The 21,529-nt window shown below is 40.1% G+C and overlaps 1 protein-coding gene across 2 annotated transcripts in view; it reads left to right on the forward strand.

The window, feature by feature from the left end:
• gpatch1 (G patch domain containing 1) overlaps positions 1 to 21,529 on the forward strand; it is a 206,805-nt gene that overhangs the window by 183,118 nt on the left and 2,158 nt on the right. For both annotated transcript variants that reach the window (XM_028810057.2, XM_028810059.2), the window contains exons 18-19: positions 5,261 to 5,376; positions 17,042 to 17,190. In XM_028810057.2, coding sequence (XP_028665890.2) covers positions 5,261 to 5,376; positions 17,042 to 17,190 — 265 coding nt within the window. The remainder of the gene's footprint in view (positions 1 to 5,260; positions 5,377 to 17,041; positions 17,191 to 21,529) is intronic.

A 21,529-nucleotide genomic window follows, 5' to 3' on the forward strand; every position in this document is an offset into this window, starting at 1 on the left:
TGTACCACCAAAGCGGTCGAATTAAGGGCATGTCAATGTCGCACCCTAACGCGAGTTCGTTTTCTGCAGTTATATTCTTGAATAAAAGCACACTTGTTTTGTTATATTTGTACCTTTTGTGAAAGTGTTTATTTGATATTTGGACTTCAGGCTTCACACATTATACACTTCATGTCTACATTTTGTCAATTATTACTATAACATGAAAACCGTTTCTGTTTTAACAATGTGTTTACATAGAGTGCTGTAGACACGGAACACACATGAAATGCTTGTATTCCAAATAAAGATATATTATTTAGCCTCTACAACTCACGGCAACTCACATGCAGGTAATAGACATATGCTGAGATAACATTCTGCCCTTTCTGCGTTGGTGTGGGGATGGGATAACAGGCTGCTTGTGTTGATCGACACATTTACAAAACAAAAGATTCTGAAGGAGAGGTGCTAACGGATTTAAGGTGGGCTGGGATTACGAGTTTTTTCATTGGCTTTGGTAATTATAGTGTTAATGAAAACAATTACTAAAGAGCGCATAGTGTAATTTGTTGGTATCCTTCAATTAAAAAGAACAACCCACAATTGTCTCTGAAATAACTTGAAACTGACAAAAGTAATTGGCACCCATCCTTGTTAATTCCAAAAATGTAACTGCTTTGAAGTTTGAATATTTATAATACTACTGATGAAAATGGCATTGACATAATATTTTGTTGCAGAGCCTATAGAGAGAATCACTGCAAATAAGTGATTTCTGTAGCACTCGGTGAGACAAATAATGAAAGAACTAGTGTGAAAATAGCAAGAGCTTATCGTCACAACAGGGTCTTGTATCAAGTTTCGCCCAACAATGTCAAAAATACTGCCCAAGAAGGTAACCCTAAATGTAACGCAGGAAAATATTTAGGCCTGGTTGTGCCAATTATGGACGTAAAATAGATTAAAGTCACAAATGGACTAATAATAAATATTGAAAGGAAACAAACCGCAAAAACTACAGTACTGTGCAAAAGTTTTAGGAAGGTGTGAAAAAATGCTGTAAACAAAGAATGCTTTCAAAAATGTAAGTGTTAATCATTTATTTTCATCTATCAACAAAATGAAGTGAATGAACAAAAGAGAAATTCAAATCAATATTTGGTGTGACCACCCTTTGCCTTCAAAACAGCATCAATTCTTCTAGGTACACTTGCACACAGTTTTTGAAGGAACTCGACTGGTAGGTTGTTCCAAACATCTTGGAGAACTAACCACAGATCTTCTGTGGATGTAGGCTTCCTCACATCCTTCTGTCTCTTCATGTAATCCCAGACACACTCGATGATATTGAGATCAGGGCTCTGTGGGGGCCATACCATCACTTCCAGGACTTCTTGTTCTTATTTACGCTGAAGATAGTTCTTAATGACTTTGGCTGTATGTTTGGGGTCGTTGTCCTGCTGCAGAATAAATTTGGGGCCAATCATACGCCTCCCTGATGGTATTGCATGATGGATAAGTATCTGCCTGTATTTCTCAGCATTGAGAACACCATTAATCCCGACCAAATCTCCAACTCCATTTGCAGAAATGCAGCCCCAAACATTCAAGGAACCTCCACCATGCTTCACTGCCCTTTGTCACTGATTCTGTTCATAAGTTTTATGGACAGAATTCCTAGGCGCAGCCAAGGAGCGGAGGGGGTCTGGTTCGGTGACCTCAGAATCTCGTCTCTGCTATTTGCGGATGACGTGGTTCTGTTGGCTTCATCGGACAGTGACCTCCAGCTGTCACTGGAGCGGTTCGCAGCCATGTGTGAAGCGGTGGGGATGGGAGTCGGCACCTCTAAATCCGAGGCCATGGTTCTGTGCCAGAAAAAGGTGGAATGCTCTCTCCAGTTTGGGAACACATTGCTGCCTCAAGTGGAGGAGTTCAAGTATCTCGGGGTCTTGTTCACAAGTGAGGGAGGGATGGAGCGGAAGGTCGACTGATGGATCGGTGTGGCATCCACAGTAACACTAAGCCAAAAGGTGAGGCTGTCGATTTACCAGTTGATCTATGTTCCTACCCTCACCGATGGCCACAAGCTTTGGGTAGTGACCGAAAGAGCAAGATCGCGGATACAAGGTGGCCGAAATGAATTTTCTCTGCAGGGTGGCTGGACTTTCCCTTAGAGATAGGGTGAGGAGTTCAGTTATCTGGGAGAGACACAGAGTAGAGTCGCTGCTCCTCCGCATTGAGAGGAGTCAGTTGAGGTGGTTCAGTGGTCAGTCAGGATGCCCCCTGGATGCCTCCCTAGGACGCCTCACAAGGGGGTGTTCCGGGCATGTCCCACAGGGAGAAGGCCATGGGCAGACCCAGGACACGCTGGAGGGATTATATCTCCTGGCTGGCATGGGAATGCCTTGTGGTCCCCCCAGAGGAGCTGGAGGAGGTGGCCGGGGAGAGGGATGTCTGGGCGTCCCTGCTTAGGCTGCTGCCCCCACGAACCGACTTCGGATAAGCGGTGAACAATGGATGGATGGATGAATGGATTATTCATAAAAAATTATTTATTCACATTTATATTAAAGTAATTCAAATAATTCAAAAGATTTTTATTTATTATTTTGTGGCTTGCTTAAAAAAAAAAAAACAAAAAAAAAAAGCAATGGGTGGGTTTGAGTACAGTATGACTTCCTAAGTGTAAAATTTAACTGTATCCAGCAAATACTGGCATTCAAAAGGTTGGAATCGCCAGGAAATTGTGTTTTTGATAGAAATTGGTTCCATTAAATTGATTTTAAAATACACCTGAGACATTACTAATGTCCTCACAGGTGGTGCAGTGGTATTGCTGCTGCTTTGCAGTAAGGAGACTGTGGAAGATTGTGGGTTCGCTTCCCAGTTCCTCCCTGTGTGGATAGCGCTTTGAGTACTGAGAAAAGCGCTATATAAATGTAATGAATTATTATTATTATTAATAATGTTGCAAAAGACAATAACTACTTGAAATAACTGATTTAAAATGTATTTTTCAGATGTAGTTGCAAAGCTCAATTTTAAGTAGCTATTGTTCCAATGCCCTTATGGAAAAACTCTTAGTTCTTCCTTGATCAGTTATGTTTAAATGCTAATTATTTATTAGAGAAGATTTTGTTATTTTGTTGGCATAGCTGAATCCTGTTATTCTGTTAAATATTTCAAGTAAGTTGCCTTTCCTTGTGTTACAAGGTAATGGCATTCCAAGAGTTCAAGTTTGGGTTTAAAATGGACAAAATAAAAAAAAGGCTTTCTCATGAAGTATGTCCGTCTGTTTTTGTTTTGTAAAATGAAAGCTATTCCATGTGTCAGATTGCCAAGAAACTAAGATTTTATACAACGTCTATTAACTGTCTTCAGAGAAGAGGGCAAACTGGATCTAAATAGAACAGAAAAAAGAAACCGAAGGCCCAGATTCACAATGGCACAAGAAAATAAGTACATCAGTGTGTAGTTTGACAAACCGAATGTCCTCATTTGGCTGTTTCCTTAACTACTAAACTCCAAATATCAGTATCATATGCAACAGTGAAAAGACAACTTTGTGACGCTTGCCTTAGAGGCACAGTTTCAAAGAAAAAGCTGTATCCGAAATTGTCAAATACAAAGAAAAGGTTAAAATGGGTACAGAAATATAGGATGAGTGTCAAAAGCACAGAAGTGTGTAAGTTTGAGATGTTTTTTTCACCATTGCAGATGACTGTGGTATTTCAGCTTAATTGTACCCTGATTTTAAAAAAATGAAGGTTCAGTTTCTTATCAAAAACATGAAAATTTCTGCATGATTCCGAACTTTTGAACGCTGTCTGCAAATCTGAATTCTGTCCAGGTCCATCTTTAATCTAATAAGATTATCCACCACTCCATTTAGTATATGGTCATCTATTTATTTATTTAGATTGTTAGAAGTTAGTTTTATTTGCATCATCATTTAGAATGCAAAGCACTTGTAGCTGGTACATGAGGTACTGGTTACACAGACTATAAGCCTTTCATGACAGAAAAGGTATTGCAGAATGCCCCTCCCTTCATAACATTAACAATCCGTACAGGTAAGACCATTTGGCTTTATGGTACTATTCTTTTGATACCGATTCAAAATTCGTACTGAAGCAATGAGCTTAAAAATAAGCCGGTGTATTGATGTTGGCTTGATCTCAAAAATGCATATTGCTTGCTTGGTGAAATGTCTGCAAAACATTTTTCCATCCGATTTTAAAACATCAGTTATGCCACTGATATTCTGAAGCCGCTAATATTTAAGAAATCATGCCTGTAAGCATCATGCAGTAATTCAACCAGAAACTGAAGGCAGTATCTCAAACATACCAACCTTCCTTTTAAAAACTATCAAGCTAAATTGTTTCAGATGAAATTGAAGTGTCATACAACCTCCAAGTCTAATTATTGAATCCAGAAGGGTGCTTGCACTCCCTGGGAATATGTTAGAATATTTAGTAAGAGATTGCAGCTTTTACTAAACCAAGGACCTATCTATCTGTATATTATTTATTCATATAAAATAAATTATTCAATAAAATATTATATACTTCCCTAGTGGTAATCTTTCTAAGATTAGGAAAGAAAAAAATAACCCTAAAGAAATTATACATTTAGTTTCTTTTAATATCTGCTGACAATCATAATACAATTTCAAAGGAAAGGCTCTAGCAAAGTGTGATGCAGTCCAAGGGTCCCTGTAGCCTACTCTGGTCATTTCAAGAGTGTGCAAGGCTTTTTTCCTAGGTGCAAGCAGAAATAATGTCTTCTGTCCTTGTGTAGGTGAGCTTCAATGTTTAATTGCAATTACCAGAGCATTTACTGTATACTTTTCAGTGTTTAGCTCCAAAAGTAAAAAAAAAATTAGTATGTGATCTTTCCATGGATTAAAGTCAATTTACTCACAGAAGATACAAAAGTCATTGCTATTTGTCTGCCCCCGTCTCTTGGCTGAAAGACAATATGGGGAACTCTCTGCTGGTTTTGCTTTCACGATGCATATATTTGCATAGAACAGTTTTACACCACACAAGTATTTACATGGATACTGTAATACATCTTTTATTTTGAGAATTGTTGAAAAATTAACTAAATGCTACTGAAGCAGTAGGGAAGTTAATGATGATTATAAAGTTCTGAAGCATAAAAGTCGTATCATAGCACTGCCATTATGGTCGTAAAAATTTTTTTTTAGATTTTTGAAATGCCATGTACTAGGTATGTAGTCAGTATTTTTCTTTATCATATTTTCTTTTAGGTACAGTATCTTTAAGTTCTGGATCAGTGTTCCCGGAAACGATTAAAAGGAAGTACAAAGAGAAACAAAACAAACACAAACCAAAAATGGATCATAAGCAAAAAAGATACAAGAAGGTGAGCTACCCACTAACAAGACGTTTCTAGTACTATACAGATTTAATGTGTTAGAATTCCATGCAAAAGTTTGGGTACCTCTGGTCAAATTACGTATTTTGTTAATATTAAATGTAAGAAAATAAACTGAATTTCAATAGCAAACCAAAAAACTGTGGCATTTTTATGAGAATGTTAATGTACATTTATGATTTGATGGATTGAAAGAAAAAGTAAGGGTAAATGGAACATTTGCAAACGTTTGGACACTTTACTAAGACAGTACTTAGTAAAACCCCCTTTGCCAAAAATCACATTTGCAAACATTCTTTGTAGTCAGCTATTAGTTTTGGAATTCTTGTTTTGCAAAATGTTTCCTTTCTTGCAGATGAAAAGGCTTACAGCTTACAACTGTGAGCTGTCTTTTTTGAACAGCACATTTAAGATCTACACACATATTTTCAATGATGTTTAAGTCTACAGACTACAAGGCCATTCCAAAAGCTTTACCTTGTGTTTCTTAATGGTATAACATAGTAGATTCTGAAGTGTTTTGGATCATTGTCTAGTTATTGAAGCCATTATTTTTCCAGATTCAGTTTCCATACAGATTGTATGACATTTTTGAGGACTGGTTGACATTTAGTGGAATCTATTCTTCTTTATGCATGCCTAATGTTCCCTGTGCCACTAGCTGCTTCACAACCCCAAAGCATAATAGATCCACCTCTATACTTAACAGTTGGTAACATGTGCTTTTCTTCACATGCTGCTCGTGTTTTGCTCCAACCAAAGGTTTTGTGGTTGTGACCAAAGAGTTTCATATTAACTTTATCTGTCCATAATACTTGATTTCAAAATGCCTCTGTCTTATGGAGATGTTTTGCATACTTTGTTTTTTTTTTTTTTTTTTTTTTTTTGTAGTGTTGCATAGTAGAGTAGTGCACCAGTTCTTTTTCCAATAAACCTGAATGCAACCCCCTTGTAATCATATGGGGGTGGGCTTCGGTTAGTTTTCTTCATCTTTCAGATCTTGTCTTGACTTCCACAGTTCCATTTAACTGCCATTTCTTAATAATATTTTGGACGGTGGAAATTGCTAGCTTGAAGCTCTCATTTCTGTTTAAAGCCTTTCCCTGCTTTGTAGGCAGCAATTACTTTATTTTCTAGATTCTCAATCACTTGCTTTGAAAAGCCTATGGTAATTGAGTGTTGTATAATGTTTGAGGCATTAAAGGATTTATTAGGCTCTGAAGTTGTTGTCAGCTGACAATATCTTAATGATAATTCTTGACCAGACTAACACCTAATGAGCTAAATCAGAACAGACTAAAAACCTGACAGGTTTTGAGACCTTTTAACCGAAAGGGTGCCAGGACATTTGCAAATGCTAAATTTACGCTTATTTATTTATTTTCTGTAGTTTATCGAATACATTGTAAATATACATTAACATTTTCATCAAAATACTATTGTTTTAGTTTGCTTTCTTTTGAAGATATATTTACAAAATATGTCATTTTGCCATATGTATGCAAACTTTTGCATAGAACTATATGTTACAATGTTAGACTTTATTTCATAAAGTTCCAGTGTCTCCGTTGTATAACATATCAGAAAAGTTTGAGTTTGTTCTTAATGTAGCTTCCAGACATTGTATTCTTTATGCTTTTTTTTATTATCAAACTGGAAATTTAATCAATATTTCCATGGAGCAAAGAGACTGAATGTAATGGTGGTAACATCAGCACAGCAAGAAAACCCCACTGAAGCTACAAGCTAATTAAAAGGGCAGACTTAGTTATGGGACAGAAGCAAAGGGGAGAATTAAAACAAAATTGAGTGCCATTGTGAACACTGCTGCACATCCTCTCTATGACACACTAACAGAGTACTTTCAGCCAATGAATTTATTCAGTAGAAGTGTGTCAAGAAATGCTCTTGGTTCTCCACTATACCAATAGCAATACACCTGCGTTATGCCTCACTGTGATTACCAAGTCAGAAGTTTTCTTTCTTTTTAGCAGTTCTGGTGTGTATTTGAGTGTGGTATTTGTGTTATAATATGTATGTATTTGTTTATTTACTGAGCTTTCATAAAAAGCTAAATTTCCCCTTGGAATAAAGTACTTTATCCAAAAAAAGGAGTAAATTAATATTACGCCTGCATAATGCCTCACTGTGACTGTCAAGTCAGAAGATTTTCTTTCTTTTTAGTCATTCTGGTGTATCCTGATGTCATGCATTCCCCTTCCCTCGGCCCGCAGCCTCTGTCTTGGATTATCACGCATATGTTACTCCTGCAAGCGAACTATGATTGTTATCGTGATGAGAGAAGTCGCAAAATCAACCAGAATGTTCAAGCAAATTCTAGAAAAATAAAAAACCTGATCTAAATTTATTAAGTAGTTCTCTCGTGAAAAGCAGACAGTCAGACCTACATTGGATTTTTTAATATATTTTTATATATACAAATGTAACCTATACTGTAGTCTTGGTAGTTCCAGTCAGAGTGATGTATTATGTAGCCATATTGTTGTTGGTATAAAGGAGCCCCAGCTACTGAATAATTTGTTGACTGAAAACATGTTAGTATGTCAGAGAAAGGATGTGCAATATTGTTCATGATGGCACGCAGTTTTGTTTTAATTCTCTTCTACGCTACTACCTCTAGCACTCCAGAGTATGTCCTATAACTTTTCTTGAAGGGATGTTACTAGCCACAGTATAGAAAACTGCACTGGCCATCACACAGTTGTAGAATATGTGAAGAATTTCACGAAGTGGCCGCCTAGTTTGCTGTTTTGTCTTGGTAGAGTAATATATTACTCTAATTTTGCCTTTTGTATTATTAATATGAAGTCTTTTTCAGAATGCCTCAAATCTCACAGACTTACCACTGTTTATAAGGTATTGTCCCATATACGTCCCATATATAATAATGTCCCATATATTATATATAAAAAGATGAGAGAGGCCTGTAATTTTCATAATAGGTATACCTCAACAATGAGAGACAAAATGAGAAAAAAAATCCAGAAAATCACATTGTCTGATTTTTGAAGAATTTATTTGCAAATTATGGTGGAAAATAAGCATTTGGTCACCTACAAACAAGCAGGATTTCTGGCTCTCACAGACCTGTAACTACTTCTGTAAGAGGCTCCTCTGTCCTCCACTCGTTACCTGTATTAATGGCACCTGTTTGAACTCGTTATCAATATAAAAGACACCTGTCCACAACCTCAAACAGTCACACTCTAAACTCCACTATGGCCAAGACCAAAGAGCTGTCAAAGGACACCAGAAACAAAATTGTAGACCTGCACCAGGCTGGGAAGACTAAATCTGCAATAGGTAAGCAGCTTGGTGTGAAGAAATCAACTGTGGGAGCAATTATTAGAAAATGGAAGACATACAAGACCACTGATAATCTCCCTCGATCTGGGGCTCCACGCAAGATCTCACCCCGTGGGGTCAAAATGATCACAAGAACGGTTAGCAAAAATCCCAGAACCACACGGGGGGACCTAGTGAATGACCTGCAGAGAGCTGGGACCAATGTAACAAAGGCTACCATCAGTAACACACTATGCCGCCAGGGACTCAAATCCTGCAGTGCCAGACGTGTCCCCCTGCTTAAGCCAGTACATGTGCAGGCCCGTCTGAAGGTTGCTAGAGAGCATTTGAATGATCTAGAAGAAGATTGGGAGAATGTCATATGGTCAGATGAAAAAAACTCTACTCGTCGTGTTTGGAGGAGAAAGAATGCCGAGTTGCATCCAAAGAACACCATACCTACTGTAAAGCATGGGAGTGGAAACCTCATGCTTTGGGGCTGTTTTTCTGCAAAGGGACCAGGACGACTGATCCGTGTAAAGGAAAGAATGAATGGGGCCATGTATCGTCAGATTTTGAGTGAAAACCTCCTTCCATCAGCAAGGGCATTGAAGATGAAATGTGGCTGGGTCTTTCAGCATGACAATGATCCAAAACACACCGCCCGGGTAACGAAGGAGTGTCTTCGTAAGAAGCATTTCAAGGTCCTGGAGTGGCCTAGCCAGTCTCCAGATCTCAACCCCATAGAAAATCTTTGGAGGGAGTTGAAAGTCTGTGTTGCCCAGCGACAGCCCCAAAACATCACTGCTCTAGAGGAGATCTGCATGGAGGAATGGGCCAAAATACCAGCAACAGTGTGAAAACCTTGTGAAGACTTACAGAAAACATTTGACCTCTGTCATTGCCAACAAAGGGTATATAACAAAGTATTGAGATGAACTTTTGTTATTGAACCAAATACTTACTTTCCACCATAATTTGCAAATAAATTCTTCAAAAATCAGACAATGTGATTTTCTTTTCTCATTTTGTCTCTCATAGTTGAGGTATACCTATGACGAAAATTACAGGCCTCTCTCATCTTTTTAAGTGGGAGAACTGGCACAATTGGTGGCTGACTAAATACTTTTTTGCCCCACTGTAACTTCTCCCCACCTTCCCTTCTACATGTATAACCTTAGGCAATTAGGTGTAGTAAAAGACAAGCAGGAGTTAAGTTACAATTTAAACAATGTATTATTGATAATATTCATAAATAATAACAATATGCAAAGTACATTTGAATATTGGCAACCATACAACCTGATAAATGGTGATGTGTAGTTTCAGGCAGCACACAGACTTGTTAGTTACTTAAAATGTCTCTAGTTAAGGCATCATTTTGTGGTCAGCTTTCTTCTCAATTTGGCTGCCGAGCTGTGCTGTTCATTGTGTTGACCTTGTCAGTTCATGGTGTGAGATGGTCATTCATCAGTTTGGTAAGAGAGAGGGTGAGATAAAGCAAGCAAATTTATGGGTTTTCTGTCCAACCCCTACAGCCAATAGGACATCATGGTACTTAAAGGCTTTTGATTCAAGCCAATTCCAAACAGCCGTGCTTCAGACCAATGGGGCAAAGAACATCTTAACACCTGCCATCCCCCCAAAACCATATGTTAAGGTAAAGCTTGGCAGTTATGCAGCCTGGCTTTGTGTGGGGGTTGAGAGACTTCAGAGAAACATTTACCAAACTTGTTTCAGGCACTTCCCCCAACTCTGTCATAAAATTCACTTTCCTAACTTTGTAACTCAAAAACTAAGCAAAACTAATAAAGATATACAAAATATTTATCAACTTGTATGCAAAATATCACATCACAACAGGTGCCATCTTCTGATGTGGGAGTTTTAGGGGTGCACCGATTTAGCAAGCCGTTTACGTTGAATGTGAACTATTGGATTGTGAAGAAAAAAGTGAAATGTTATTTTATAACAGTGACAGCATTACAGATTATATTTGTAGTGATAGTCAAGCATTTAAAGGTAATGATTTTGCCTAAACAGTAAACACTGACACCATTTCTGATCTGCATGGTTTTAAAACCGCTTTCGGCAACTTTCAGAGTTGACATTCACTGATATCCGGGTGCAAGGCAATGTCCTGTTGGGTATGGTAGTGGAAACATAAGGAGCTGCTTTGTTTCATTAAGGATAGAATCTCTGGTTAGAAATGGGGAGGAAGATTAATAACTCCAGATATACAGATGCTTTAGTGCAAAACCATGTGTTGTCTGGGGGGGAAAAGGCTGAAGTTTAAAAGTATTTTAATCTTTTTAGCACATCAGGGATGTGGTAAAACACCACCAACTTAACCAGAAAATAGGTTAATATTAGCAAGACCAATGTCCTGTTATGACCCAGTTAAAACCAGGACCTTAGTTCTATAGTTAATTTATGAACTTGGATATAAAAGTCTGTTCCGAGGAGGTACCTCATAGTTGAGCAATGCTTGGGATAAAATTTCACAATCCAGGCGTACTTAACTGATAGGGATCTATTTCTTTAGTCTTCTTGACATAATCAATGCAAGCATAGTATTCAGAGTATTGTTTTTCCTAAAAATTATACATTTTGCTTTTTACTTAAGCATTTCTTGCTGAAAATTATTCAAAGTTGGTTTATCTTGATTTCAGTTTTTACTTCAGCTAAACATTTAGAAGTGTTTAGACTTTTGATATGTTGCAACATGCATAAAAAACATTTGATTAAATGGGTTCTAATGCACATTAATTCTAAACTGGAGTAAGTATTCTCCCCAGAAATTTTTTCCAGCCGGGTGGCATGAAAAAGTAGCCGGGTGGTGGGGCAGAACAGGGAAATTTGGTGGTGGGGAAAATTAAATGTGCACTATTTTTATTAGTTATTATTTTTTCGATGCTCAATATGACTTCCTTTTTTAAGGTTTGACACTTGTGCCAGAATATTTTTATTAAATTTAAGAAGTATCCAATTTAGGATCCTACAACCCTAACAAAAATTATAAATAACAATTGTTATGACATAAACCAAGAGGCACAAGTATTGTCGCTGTCGGGAAGAAAAGTGAAAACACTGGAAAAAAAGTATGGGAAACCTAATAAAGAAAAATAAAAAAATATTCTTCAAAGCCAATTTGCATATGCAGAAGGTGTCTTCAGTTAAATATTTATTCTTCTTTTCTTCCTAGAGGCCCAGTTGTCTGCAGCTTTCCCATAATCAAAGTCCCCAGGATCTGGGCCCTCCAAGGAGATCAGTATGAGATTATGTAGCATGCTTTGATTCATGCGATTTCTCAAGCATGTCTTGATCCTTTTAAGGGCAGAAACTGGGATCACTAGCCCAATATGAGCTAGTTTGGCTAAATTTGGAAACGACTCTTTGAGCTCTGATGTCGTTGCCATTTTTAGTAAAATCTGTCCATTCTTGCCTTCTACTTTCATATTTTAAAATTGGAGGGCTACCATTTTTGGAGTAATGATCGAAAAGAATTTCAGCAGACTCACTTGAATCATGAGTTTCTGCATTGAAAACTTCTGAAAAGCTGAAAATAATTGGCATGTTAGGGAACCTTGCATCTATGAGGTTGACAACTGTCTGTAGGTGTTTATCATATATTGCAGTTTTGAATGCGGAGATCTGACCATTCTTCTGCCAGACAATGATGAAGGGGAAAATATCTCCGAGTAGTGTCTTTCAACTCCATAATGGACAATTTTATGGCGAGCAAAATTGGCTCAATTTCAGTAAGATTGACATCTTGCCTTTGCCAAGCCTTAGATATATTGGACAACAAAGGTAATACGTCTGAAAGTATCATCAAAGAGGAAACAAAATTGTATGTTTTAATTTAAACGTGTTGTAGTGACTGTACTGCAGAATCATAAGACAGCCATCTAGTGTCACTGGCCATTTTCAGCTTAATCTGGGGAATGTTCAGAATATTTGGGATTTCCGTTAAACCAGCCATCCTAACTAAAGAACTTAGGAAGAAATAGAACAGCTGCCTTAAGATGTCGTTCAGTTTTGTCAAATAAGGTACAGCAGTTGCTGCCTGGGTACTTCAAGGGCCAATCGGTGGTTTACAAAGTGGCAGTTGACCAAGAGTCCAGATGTTTTATCTTTTTAAGCAGTTTTGCCACACCTTTCTGTTTCCCAATCATAACAGCTGCTCCATCTGACCCTAGTCCAACCAGATTAGCAGTTTTCAAGCCTAGAGTGTCCATAGTCTCGCTCAGTGTGTTGGTTATAGTCTCCGCTTTGCCATCAGTCATATTGCGGGTTGATACAAAACTAATTCTGATCTTTTTAGTGATCTGGCAAACATATTTAATGTAAATAATTAATTGTTTTACAACGGAGATGTCTGTGGTTTCATCACACAGAATACTGAAAAAAATTTCAGCATGTACAGTGGTGTGAAAAACTATTTGCCCCCTTCCTGATTTCTTATTCTTTTGCATGTTTGTCACACAAAATGTTTCTGATCATCAAACACATTTAACCATTAGTCAAATATAACACAAGTAAACACAAAATGCAGTTTTTAAATGATGGTGGTTATTATTTAGGGAGAAAAAAAATCCAAACCTACATGGCCCTGTGTGAAAAAGTAATTGCCCCCTTGTTAAAAAATAACCTAACTGTGGTGTATCACACCTGAGTTCAATTTCCGTAGCCACCCCAGGGCCTGATTACTGCCACACCTGTTTCAATCAAGAAATCACTTAAATAGGAGCTGCCTGACACAGAGAAGTAGACCAAAAGCACCTCAAAAGCTAGACATCATGCCAAGATCCAAAGAAATTCAGGAACAAATGAGAACAGAAGTAATTGAGATCTATCAGTCTGGTAAAGGTTATAAAGCCATTTCTAAAGCTTTGGGACTCCAGCGAACCACAGTGAGAGCCATTATCCACAAATGGCAAAAACATGGAACAGTGGTGAACCTTCCCAGGAGTGGCCGGCCGACCAAAATTACCCCAAGAGCGCAGAGACGACTCATCCGAGAGGTCACAAAAGACCCCAGGACAACGTCTAAAGAACTGCAGGCCTCACTTGCCTCAATTAAGGTCAGTGTTCACGACTCCACCATAAGAAAGAGACTGGGCAAAAACGGCCTGCATGGCAGATTTCCAAGACGCAAACCACTGTTAAGCAAAAAGAACATTAGGGCTCGTCTCAATTTTGCTAAGAAACATCTCAATGATTGACAAGACTTTTGGGAAAATACCTTGTGGACTGATGAGTCAAAAGTTGAACTTTTTGGAAGGCAAATGTCCCGTTACATTTGGCGTAAAAGGAACACAGCATTTCAGAAAAAGAACATCATACCAACAGTAAAATATGGTGGTGGTAGTGTGATGGTCTGGGGTTGTTTTGCTGCTTCAGGACCTGGAAGGCTTGCTGTGATAGATGGAACCATGAATTCTACTGTCTACCAAAAAATCCAGAAGGAGAATGTCTGGCCATCTGTTCGTCAACTCAAGCAGAAGCGATCTTGGGTGCTGCAACAGGACAATGACCCAAAACACACCAGCAAATCCACCTCTGAATGGCTGAAGAAAAACAAAATGAAGACTTTGGAGTGGCCTAGTCAAAGTCCTGACCTGAATCCAATTGAGATGCTATGGCATGACCTTAAAAAGGCGGTTCATGCTAGAAAACCCTCAAATAAAGCTGAATTACAACAATTTTGCAAAGATGAGTGGGCCAAAATTCCTCCAGAGCGCTGTAAAAGACTCATTGCAAGTTATCACAAACGCTTGATTGCAGTTATTGCTGCTAAGGGTGGCCCAACCAGTTATTAGGTTCAGGGGGCAATTACTTTTTCACACAGGGCCATGTAGGTTTGGATTTTTTTTCTCCCTAAATAATAAAAACCACCATTTACAAACTGCATTTTGTGTTTACTTGTGTTATATTTGACTAATGGTTAAATGTGTTTGATGATCAGAAACATTTTGTGTGACAAACATGCAAAAGAATAAGAAATCAGGAAGGGGGCAAATAGTTTTTCACACCACTGTATATTTTTCAGTGTGTTAGACTTTATTTCTGATGCTAAGACATCCAGCAGCTCTTGCATTATTCTTTCAGAGGTGCATTTTTACCAACATTGAGATGTTGTAAAAAGGAACGACCCATTTCTTTACAGTGTTCCAACAGCTTTTCAAACAACGTTGTATGTGGCAACTCATTTTTTGCCAACCAATACATGGATCTTAAAGCTGCCACAAATGCATCTCTTCTGTAAGTTGTTTAACACAGATACAGATCTTTCAGTTTGTCTAGTTCCAGTTTGCTCTAGTACACGCTTTCCTAAAAGGTCAGCAGAAGACTCAATGTGCGTTTTACTTTTTTCATGGTCCAGTAAGCTTTCTTATCGAATTCTTGTGCATGGCAGATTTACCAAAGGTAACTCCTTCCTTGAGGGGTGTTTGTTTGAATATTTCATGCACAATGTGCACCACATACCATTTTCTTTGACCATTAGCCAACCAAAATCTTTAAACCATTGTTTGTTTACACCTTCATTAGTTTGTGGCATCTCTTTTCTGAAATAACTGAGCAGTATTGTTTTCTGAACACTTTTTTTTTTCTCGTGTTTGGAAAAAATTTAAAAGTACCTATGAATAAGACTTTTGAATGGGAAAGTGGGAGCCTGTTGGATATTCAATGCACACTTACACTATGGCAGGGCAAGATATGAACAAAAAAAAGAATGGCAGATGGGTCACTTTAACAAAACCCTCAGAAATTCTGTGACAAAACTTTTGCTCAGGTCACAGTGTGTGCTGCAAGGGTTTCTGCACACTTTTTGCAATATGGGCACAGGTCCAAATATGAGCAAATAGAAGAACGGCAGATGGGGTCACTTTAACAAAACTCTCAGTATGAGCAAATATGAAAATGGCAGAGGGAGCCACTTTAACAGGAACCACAGTGAGTGCTACAAGGATTTTTGCACACAGAACACACCTAATGCTTAAACAACTGTATTTATATATTGTTTTGTTATGTACTGAACAAGAAGAGAGCAGCTGTACTCTTAGCAGCACTACACAGACTGCACTGACAGTGAGAACAGGGACATCACTTCCTGGCACCCTTTTTCTGATATCTGACAGGCTGGTTCCACTAGTCTTTTTTTTATTTTTATTTACACTGACTCTGCATACACTGTAATCCTGAATGCTAATAGAAGGTGTTATAGGTTTGTAACACCTTCTATTAACATATTACAGCAGTCCTCCTCTCGCCCACCCACTTCTACGTCCTCTTTGCTTGTGAACTCCCACCCCGCCCCTGCTATTAGCATGTACAGCCCCCTCTCGTAGATCTGCGGCTGTCATCTCACAATGTCATGTAAAATGATAGCCGGGCGGAGTGCTCGGCTAAAAGACGCTAGGGAGAACACTGGGAGGAAGAAGATTCAGAGAATGAAGAGAGAAAAGAGACATAGAAGTGCTAGACAAAGTTCAGAGAAGAGCAACTAGAATGATTCCAGGACTGCAAGGGATGAGTTTTGAGTAAAGATTAAAAGAGTTGAGGCTTTTCAGTTTAAGCAAAAGGAGAGTAAAAGGTGACATGATTAAAGTGTTCAAAATCAGGGAAGGAATTTGTGCATGGATCAAGACTGATACTTTAAAATGAGTTCAAGAACAAGGGAATTTGAAATCATGGACAAATGGAATAAGCTACCAATCAGTATGGTAGAAGTGTGGTAGACAAGTAGGACTTTAAGAACCTTCAACACTTGAATTGATGTTTTTATTTTGGAGGAATTAAGTGGATAGGACTGACAAGCTATGTTCGGCTGAATGGCCTATGCTTGTTTTAAATCATTCTAATGTTCTAATCTTCTGTTGGCATTCTGGCTCACTTTAATTATATAGTACCATTTGTCTTATTAATTTTGATTAGTATAAATTATTTAAAAATTGATTTCTTGAAGTTTTAGCGGATTCTAACTTGTTTCATTGGTGTAAAATTGAGCAGTGCAGACTATGGCTTTGAAAAACATAGTCAGAATGTCTTCAGTGTGGTACTGTAGCATCCTGAACTTGATTCCAATTAGTTTCCAAAAATTTTTTTGTTTTTAATTCTGAAATATCAATAATGATATCGATTTGATCCTAATTTACAGAAATCACTATATTTATTATACAGCATCAAGTCAAAAATCACTGTCATTTATAGTATTTAATATTTTAGGTGTAACTGAACAGTGACACAGGTCATTATTAAATGTAGTTTTTGTGAGTTCTGAAAGCAAATATTTTAAAATCTTGTTTAAGTAAACTATATTATTGTTTAAATTTTAAAATAGAAAAAGAAGCATAAGAAGCACAAACACAAAAGCAAATCCAAGAAGAAGATAATAGAAGGATGTACCAGTAGCAGTGATTCAACAGAAAATAGTGGGAGTGATACAGGTGCAAGCTCAAGTGTGTTGTCTACAGAAGTGCTTCTTAAAAGGTGAGAAAATTTCTAATAAACTGTAAAGCGTAACTTTTTTGTGAAATATTGTAAACTTAAAGAACATTGCCTACACCTTTGGAGGGGGGAGACACTAATATTAGCTGTAAGCATAAGTACATCATGTACTAGGTACTTTATTGACTTTGTAAGGTTTCTAAACTGTTTTGGGACTCTTATTCTGGAATCGGTGACATCAAGAATTCATAGATATGACTCCTGAATAACCTATATTTATTACTAGTGAAACATGTGAACCTATGGTCCTAAAATAAAGGTAATTCATATAAAGTGAGCTAAACTTTTCCATTTCGACAACACAGTCATTAGTTTTCAACATTTAAAAATAGAGCTTCACAGTGATCAGATTGGTTATCTAACTTTCCGAAGTAGTACTTTTCAAGCAAACATTGATATACGAATGTAATAGTAATGACTGCATATGGTCAAAATTTGTGAATAATTGACAATCAAGCTTTTCTGTTTTGGCAGAGCATGCTTTTGTTTTTAACATTAAACACAGCATGACATTGCTCACATTGACGAGGTGACTTTGCTAAAGTGTGGCCTCTGTGGATTCTAACTTTGGGGAAGGCTGCAAGATAATTGGAAATTTAAAAATATAAAATTATACAGGATATAAAATAATAATAAAAATTATAAAATAGTAGCAAAAATCTTAAATCACTAAATATCTGGCTACAGCCAAGGTGTCGTCTTTTTAAAGTGGACCACTTCATCAGTATTTAATACTCGTTACATACGGCATGGAATGATTGTCCTGAACCTGCCCCAACTTGTGCACTTCCTTTCATTTTTTTTAACCTATATGAACAAGATTCAGAGTTTCAGCTTCAGGACTGGTATAGCTAGCAGAATTCTGTGAAGTTGTCCGCTTCATGTTAATGTAAACCATGAGTTCCATCAAAGAGTCTTATCTTCAACATAGGTATGTTATAATGCAGCGCAGAACAAATCAATCACTTGGTGTGATGCTTTATACTCTAACGTTATCATCTCATTCACTAAAGTCTTGCATGTAAGGGTGAGACTGAAATATTTAGACTTTCAAATAATGAGTCAGATAGAAACGGATTAATTATTCAGGACATTAACATGACTTAGATTTTTACACCACACCTTAATTATGATGATTTGGTAAAGTGGGTGTACGTTACAAATGGACAAAATGTGTATCCATCTTAAACAAGAACTGAGTTGCAACTATGAATAGCATCTGAATAACTGTGATTCAATAAATCAAATGTCTAAGGCCCTTCTTTGGGAACTGTGTAGTTGGCATCCCTTAGACATTTATTTACAGTGTTTTTTTTTGACCATCAGAACAATCTAGACAAGAACAGGTTATTCAGCCCAACAAAGCCCACCAGTCCCATCCACCCAATCCTTCCAAAAAAAAACCATCAAGTCCAGTTTTGAAAGTACATAAAGTCTTGCTGCCTAATGTGCTACTTGGTAGCTTATTCCAAGTTTCTATGGCTCTCTGTGCAAAGAAAAACTTCTAATATTTCTGCAAAATTTAACCTTAAGTTTCCAACTGTGTCCCCGTGTTCTTGATTAACTAATTTTAAAATAACGGTCTAAATCCACTGTGCTAATTCCCTTCATAATTTTAAACACCCCCTCCTTTAACCGTCACCTTATCGTGGTGGAGGGGTTTGCGTGTCCCAATGATCCTAGGAGCTCTGTTGTCCGGAGCTTTATGCCCCTGGTAGGGCCACCCAAGGCAAACTGGTCCTAGGTGAGGGATGAGACAAAGAGCGGTTAAACAAACCTCCTATGAAGAAAAACAATTTTGGACGGCGTTTTCCCTTGCCCGGACGCGGGTCACCGGGGCCCCACTCTGGAGCCAGACCTGGAGGTGGGACTCGATGGCGAGCGCCTGGTGGCCGGGCCTGCACCCATGGGGCTCGGCCGGGCACAGCCCGAAGAGGCAACGTGGGTCCCCCTTCCCATGGGCTCACCACCTATGGGAGGGGCCAAGGAGGTCGGGTGCAGTGTGAGTTGGGTGGTGGCCGAAGGCGGGGACCTTGGCGGTCCGATCCTCGGCTACAGAAACTGGCTCTTGGGACGTGGAATGTCACCTCTCTGAAGGGGAAGGAGCCTGAGCTAGTGCGCGAAGTTGAGAGGTTCCGGCTAGATATAGTTGGACTCACCTCGACGCACAGCTTGGACTCTGGAACCAATCTCCTTGAGAGGGGCTGGACTCTCTACCACTCTGGAGTTGCCCCCGGTGAGAGGCGCCGAGCAGGTGTGGGTATACTTATTGCCCCCCAACTTGGAGCCTGTACATTGGGGTTTACCCCGGTGGACGAGAGGGTAGCCTCCCTTCGCCTTCGGGTGGGGGGACGAGTCCTAACTGTTGTTTGTGCGTATGCACCGAACAGCAGTTCGGAGTACCCACCCTTTTTGGAGTCCCTGGAGGGGGTGCTAGAGGGCATACCTTCTGGGGACTCCCTCGTTCTGCTGGGAGACTTCAATGCTCACGTGGGCAATGACAGTGAGACCTGGAAGGGCGTGATTGGGAGGAATGGCCCCCCTGATCTGAACCCGAGCGGTGTTTTGTTATTGGACTTCTGTGCTCATCACGGATTGTCCATAACGAACACCATGTTCAAGCATAGGGGTGTTCATATGTGCACTTGGCACCAGGACACCCTAGGCCTCAGTTCGATGATCGACTTTGTGGTCGTGTCGTCGGACTTGCGGCCACATGTCTTGGACACTCAGGTGAAGAGAGGGGCGGAGCTGTCAACTGATCACCACCTGGTGGTGAGTTGGCTTCGATGGTGGGGGAGGATGCCGGTCAGGCGTGGTAGGCCCAAACGTGTTGTGAGGGTCTGCTGGGAACGTCTGGCAGAGCCCCCTGTCAGAAGTAGCTTCAACTCCCACCTCCGGCAGAACTTCGACCACATCCCGAGGGAGGTGGGGGACATTGAGTCTGAATGGGCCATGTTCCGTGCCTCTATTGTTGAGGCAGCTGACCGGAGCTGTGGCCGTAAGGTGGTCGGTGCCTGTCGTGGCGGCAATCCCCGAACCTGCTGGTGGACACCGGCGGTGAAGGATGCCGTCAAGCTGAAGAAGGAGTCCTACAGGACCCTTTTGTCCTGTGGGACCCCGGAGGCAGCTGATAGGTACCGGCAGGCCAAGCGGAATGCGGCTTTGGTGGTTGCTGAGGCAAAAACTCGGGCGTGGGAGGAGTTTGGGGAGGCCATGGAGAATGACTTTCGGACGGCTTCGAGGAGATTCTGGTCCACCATCCGGCGTCTCAGGAAGGGGAAGCAGTGCAGTGTCAACACTGTATATGGTGGGGATGGTGCGCTGCTGACCTTGACTCGGGATGTTGTGGGTCGGTGGGGGGAATACTTCGAAGACCTCCTCAATCCCATTAACATGCCTTCCAATGAGGAAGCAGAGCCTGGGGACTCAGAGGTGGGCTCCCCCATCTCTGGGACTGAGGTCACCGAGGTGGTCAAAAAACTCCTTGGTGGTAGGGCCCGGGGGGTGGATGAGATACGCCCGGAGTTCCTCAAGGCTCTGGATGTTGTAGGACTGTCTTGGCTGACACGCATCTGCAACATCGCATGGACATCAGGGACAGTGCCTCTGGATTGGCAGACCGGGGTGGTGGTCCCCCTCTTTAAGAAGGGGGATCGGAGGGTGTGTTCCAACTACAGAGGGATCACACTCCTCAGCCTCCCTGGAAAAGTCTATTCAGGGGTCCTGGAGAGGAGGGTCCGTCGGATAGTCGAGCCTCGGATTCAGGAGGAACAGTGTGGTTTTCGTCCTGGTCGCGGAACAGTGGACCAGCTCTATACCCTTAGCAGGGTCCTGGAGGGTGCATGGGAGTTTGCCCAACCAGTCTACATGTGTTTTGTGGACTTAGAAAAGGCATTCGACCGTGTCCCTCGGGGAATCCTGTGGGGGGTACTCCGAGAGTATGGGGTACCGGCCCCCCTGATAAGGGCTGTTCAGTCCCTGTACGATCGGTGCCAGAGCTTGGTCCGCATTGCCGGCAGTAAGTCGAACCCGTTTCCAGTGAGAGTTGGACTCCGCCAGGGCTGCCCTTTGTCACCGATTCTGTTCATATCTTTTATGGACAGAATTTCTAGGCGCAGCCAGGGTGTTGAGAGGGTCCAGTTTGGTGGGCTCAGGATTGGGTCACTGCTTTTTGCAGATGATGTTGTCCTGTTTGCTTCATCAGGCCGTGATCTTCAGCTCTCTCTGGATCGGTTCGCAGCCGAGTGTGAAGCGGCTGGGATGAGAATCAGCACCTCCAAATCCGAGACCATGGTCCTCAGCCGGAAAAGGGTGGAGT

This window comes from Erpetoichthys calabaricus, chromosome 9 (assembly GCF_900747795.2).
Source record: "Erpetoichthys calabaricus chromosome 9, fErpCal1.3, whole genome shotgun sequence".
In the NCBI taxonomy this organism is placed as follows: domain Eukaryota; kingdom Metazoa; phylum Chordata; class Cladistia; order Polypteriformes; family Polypteridae; genus Erpetoichthys; species Erpetoichthys calabaricus.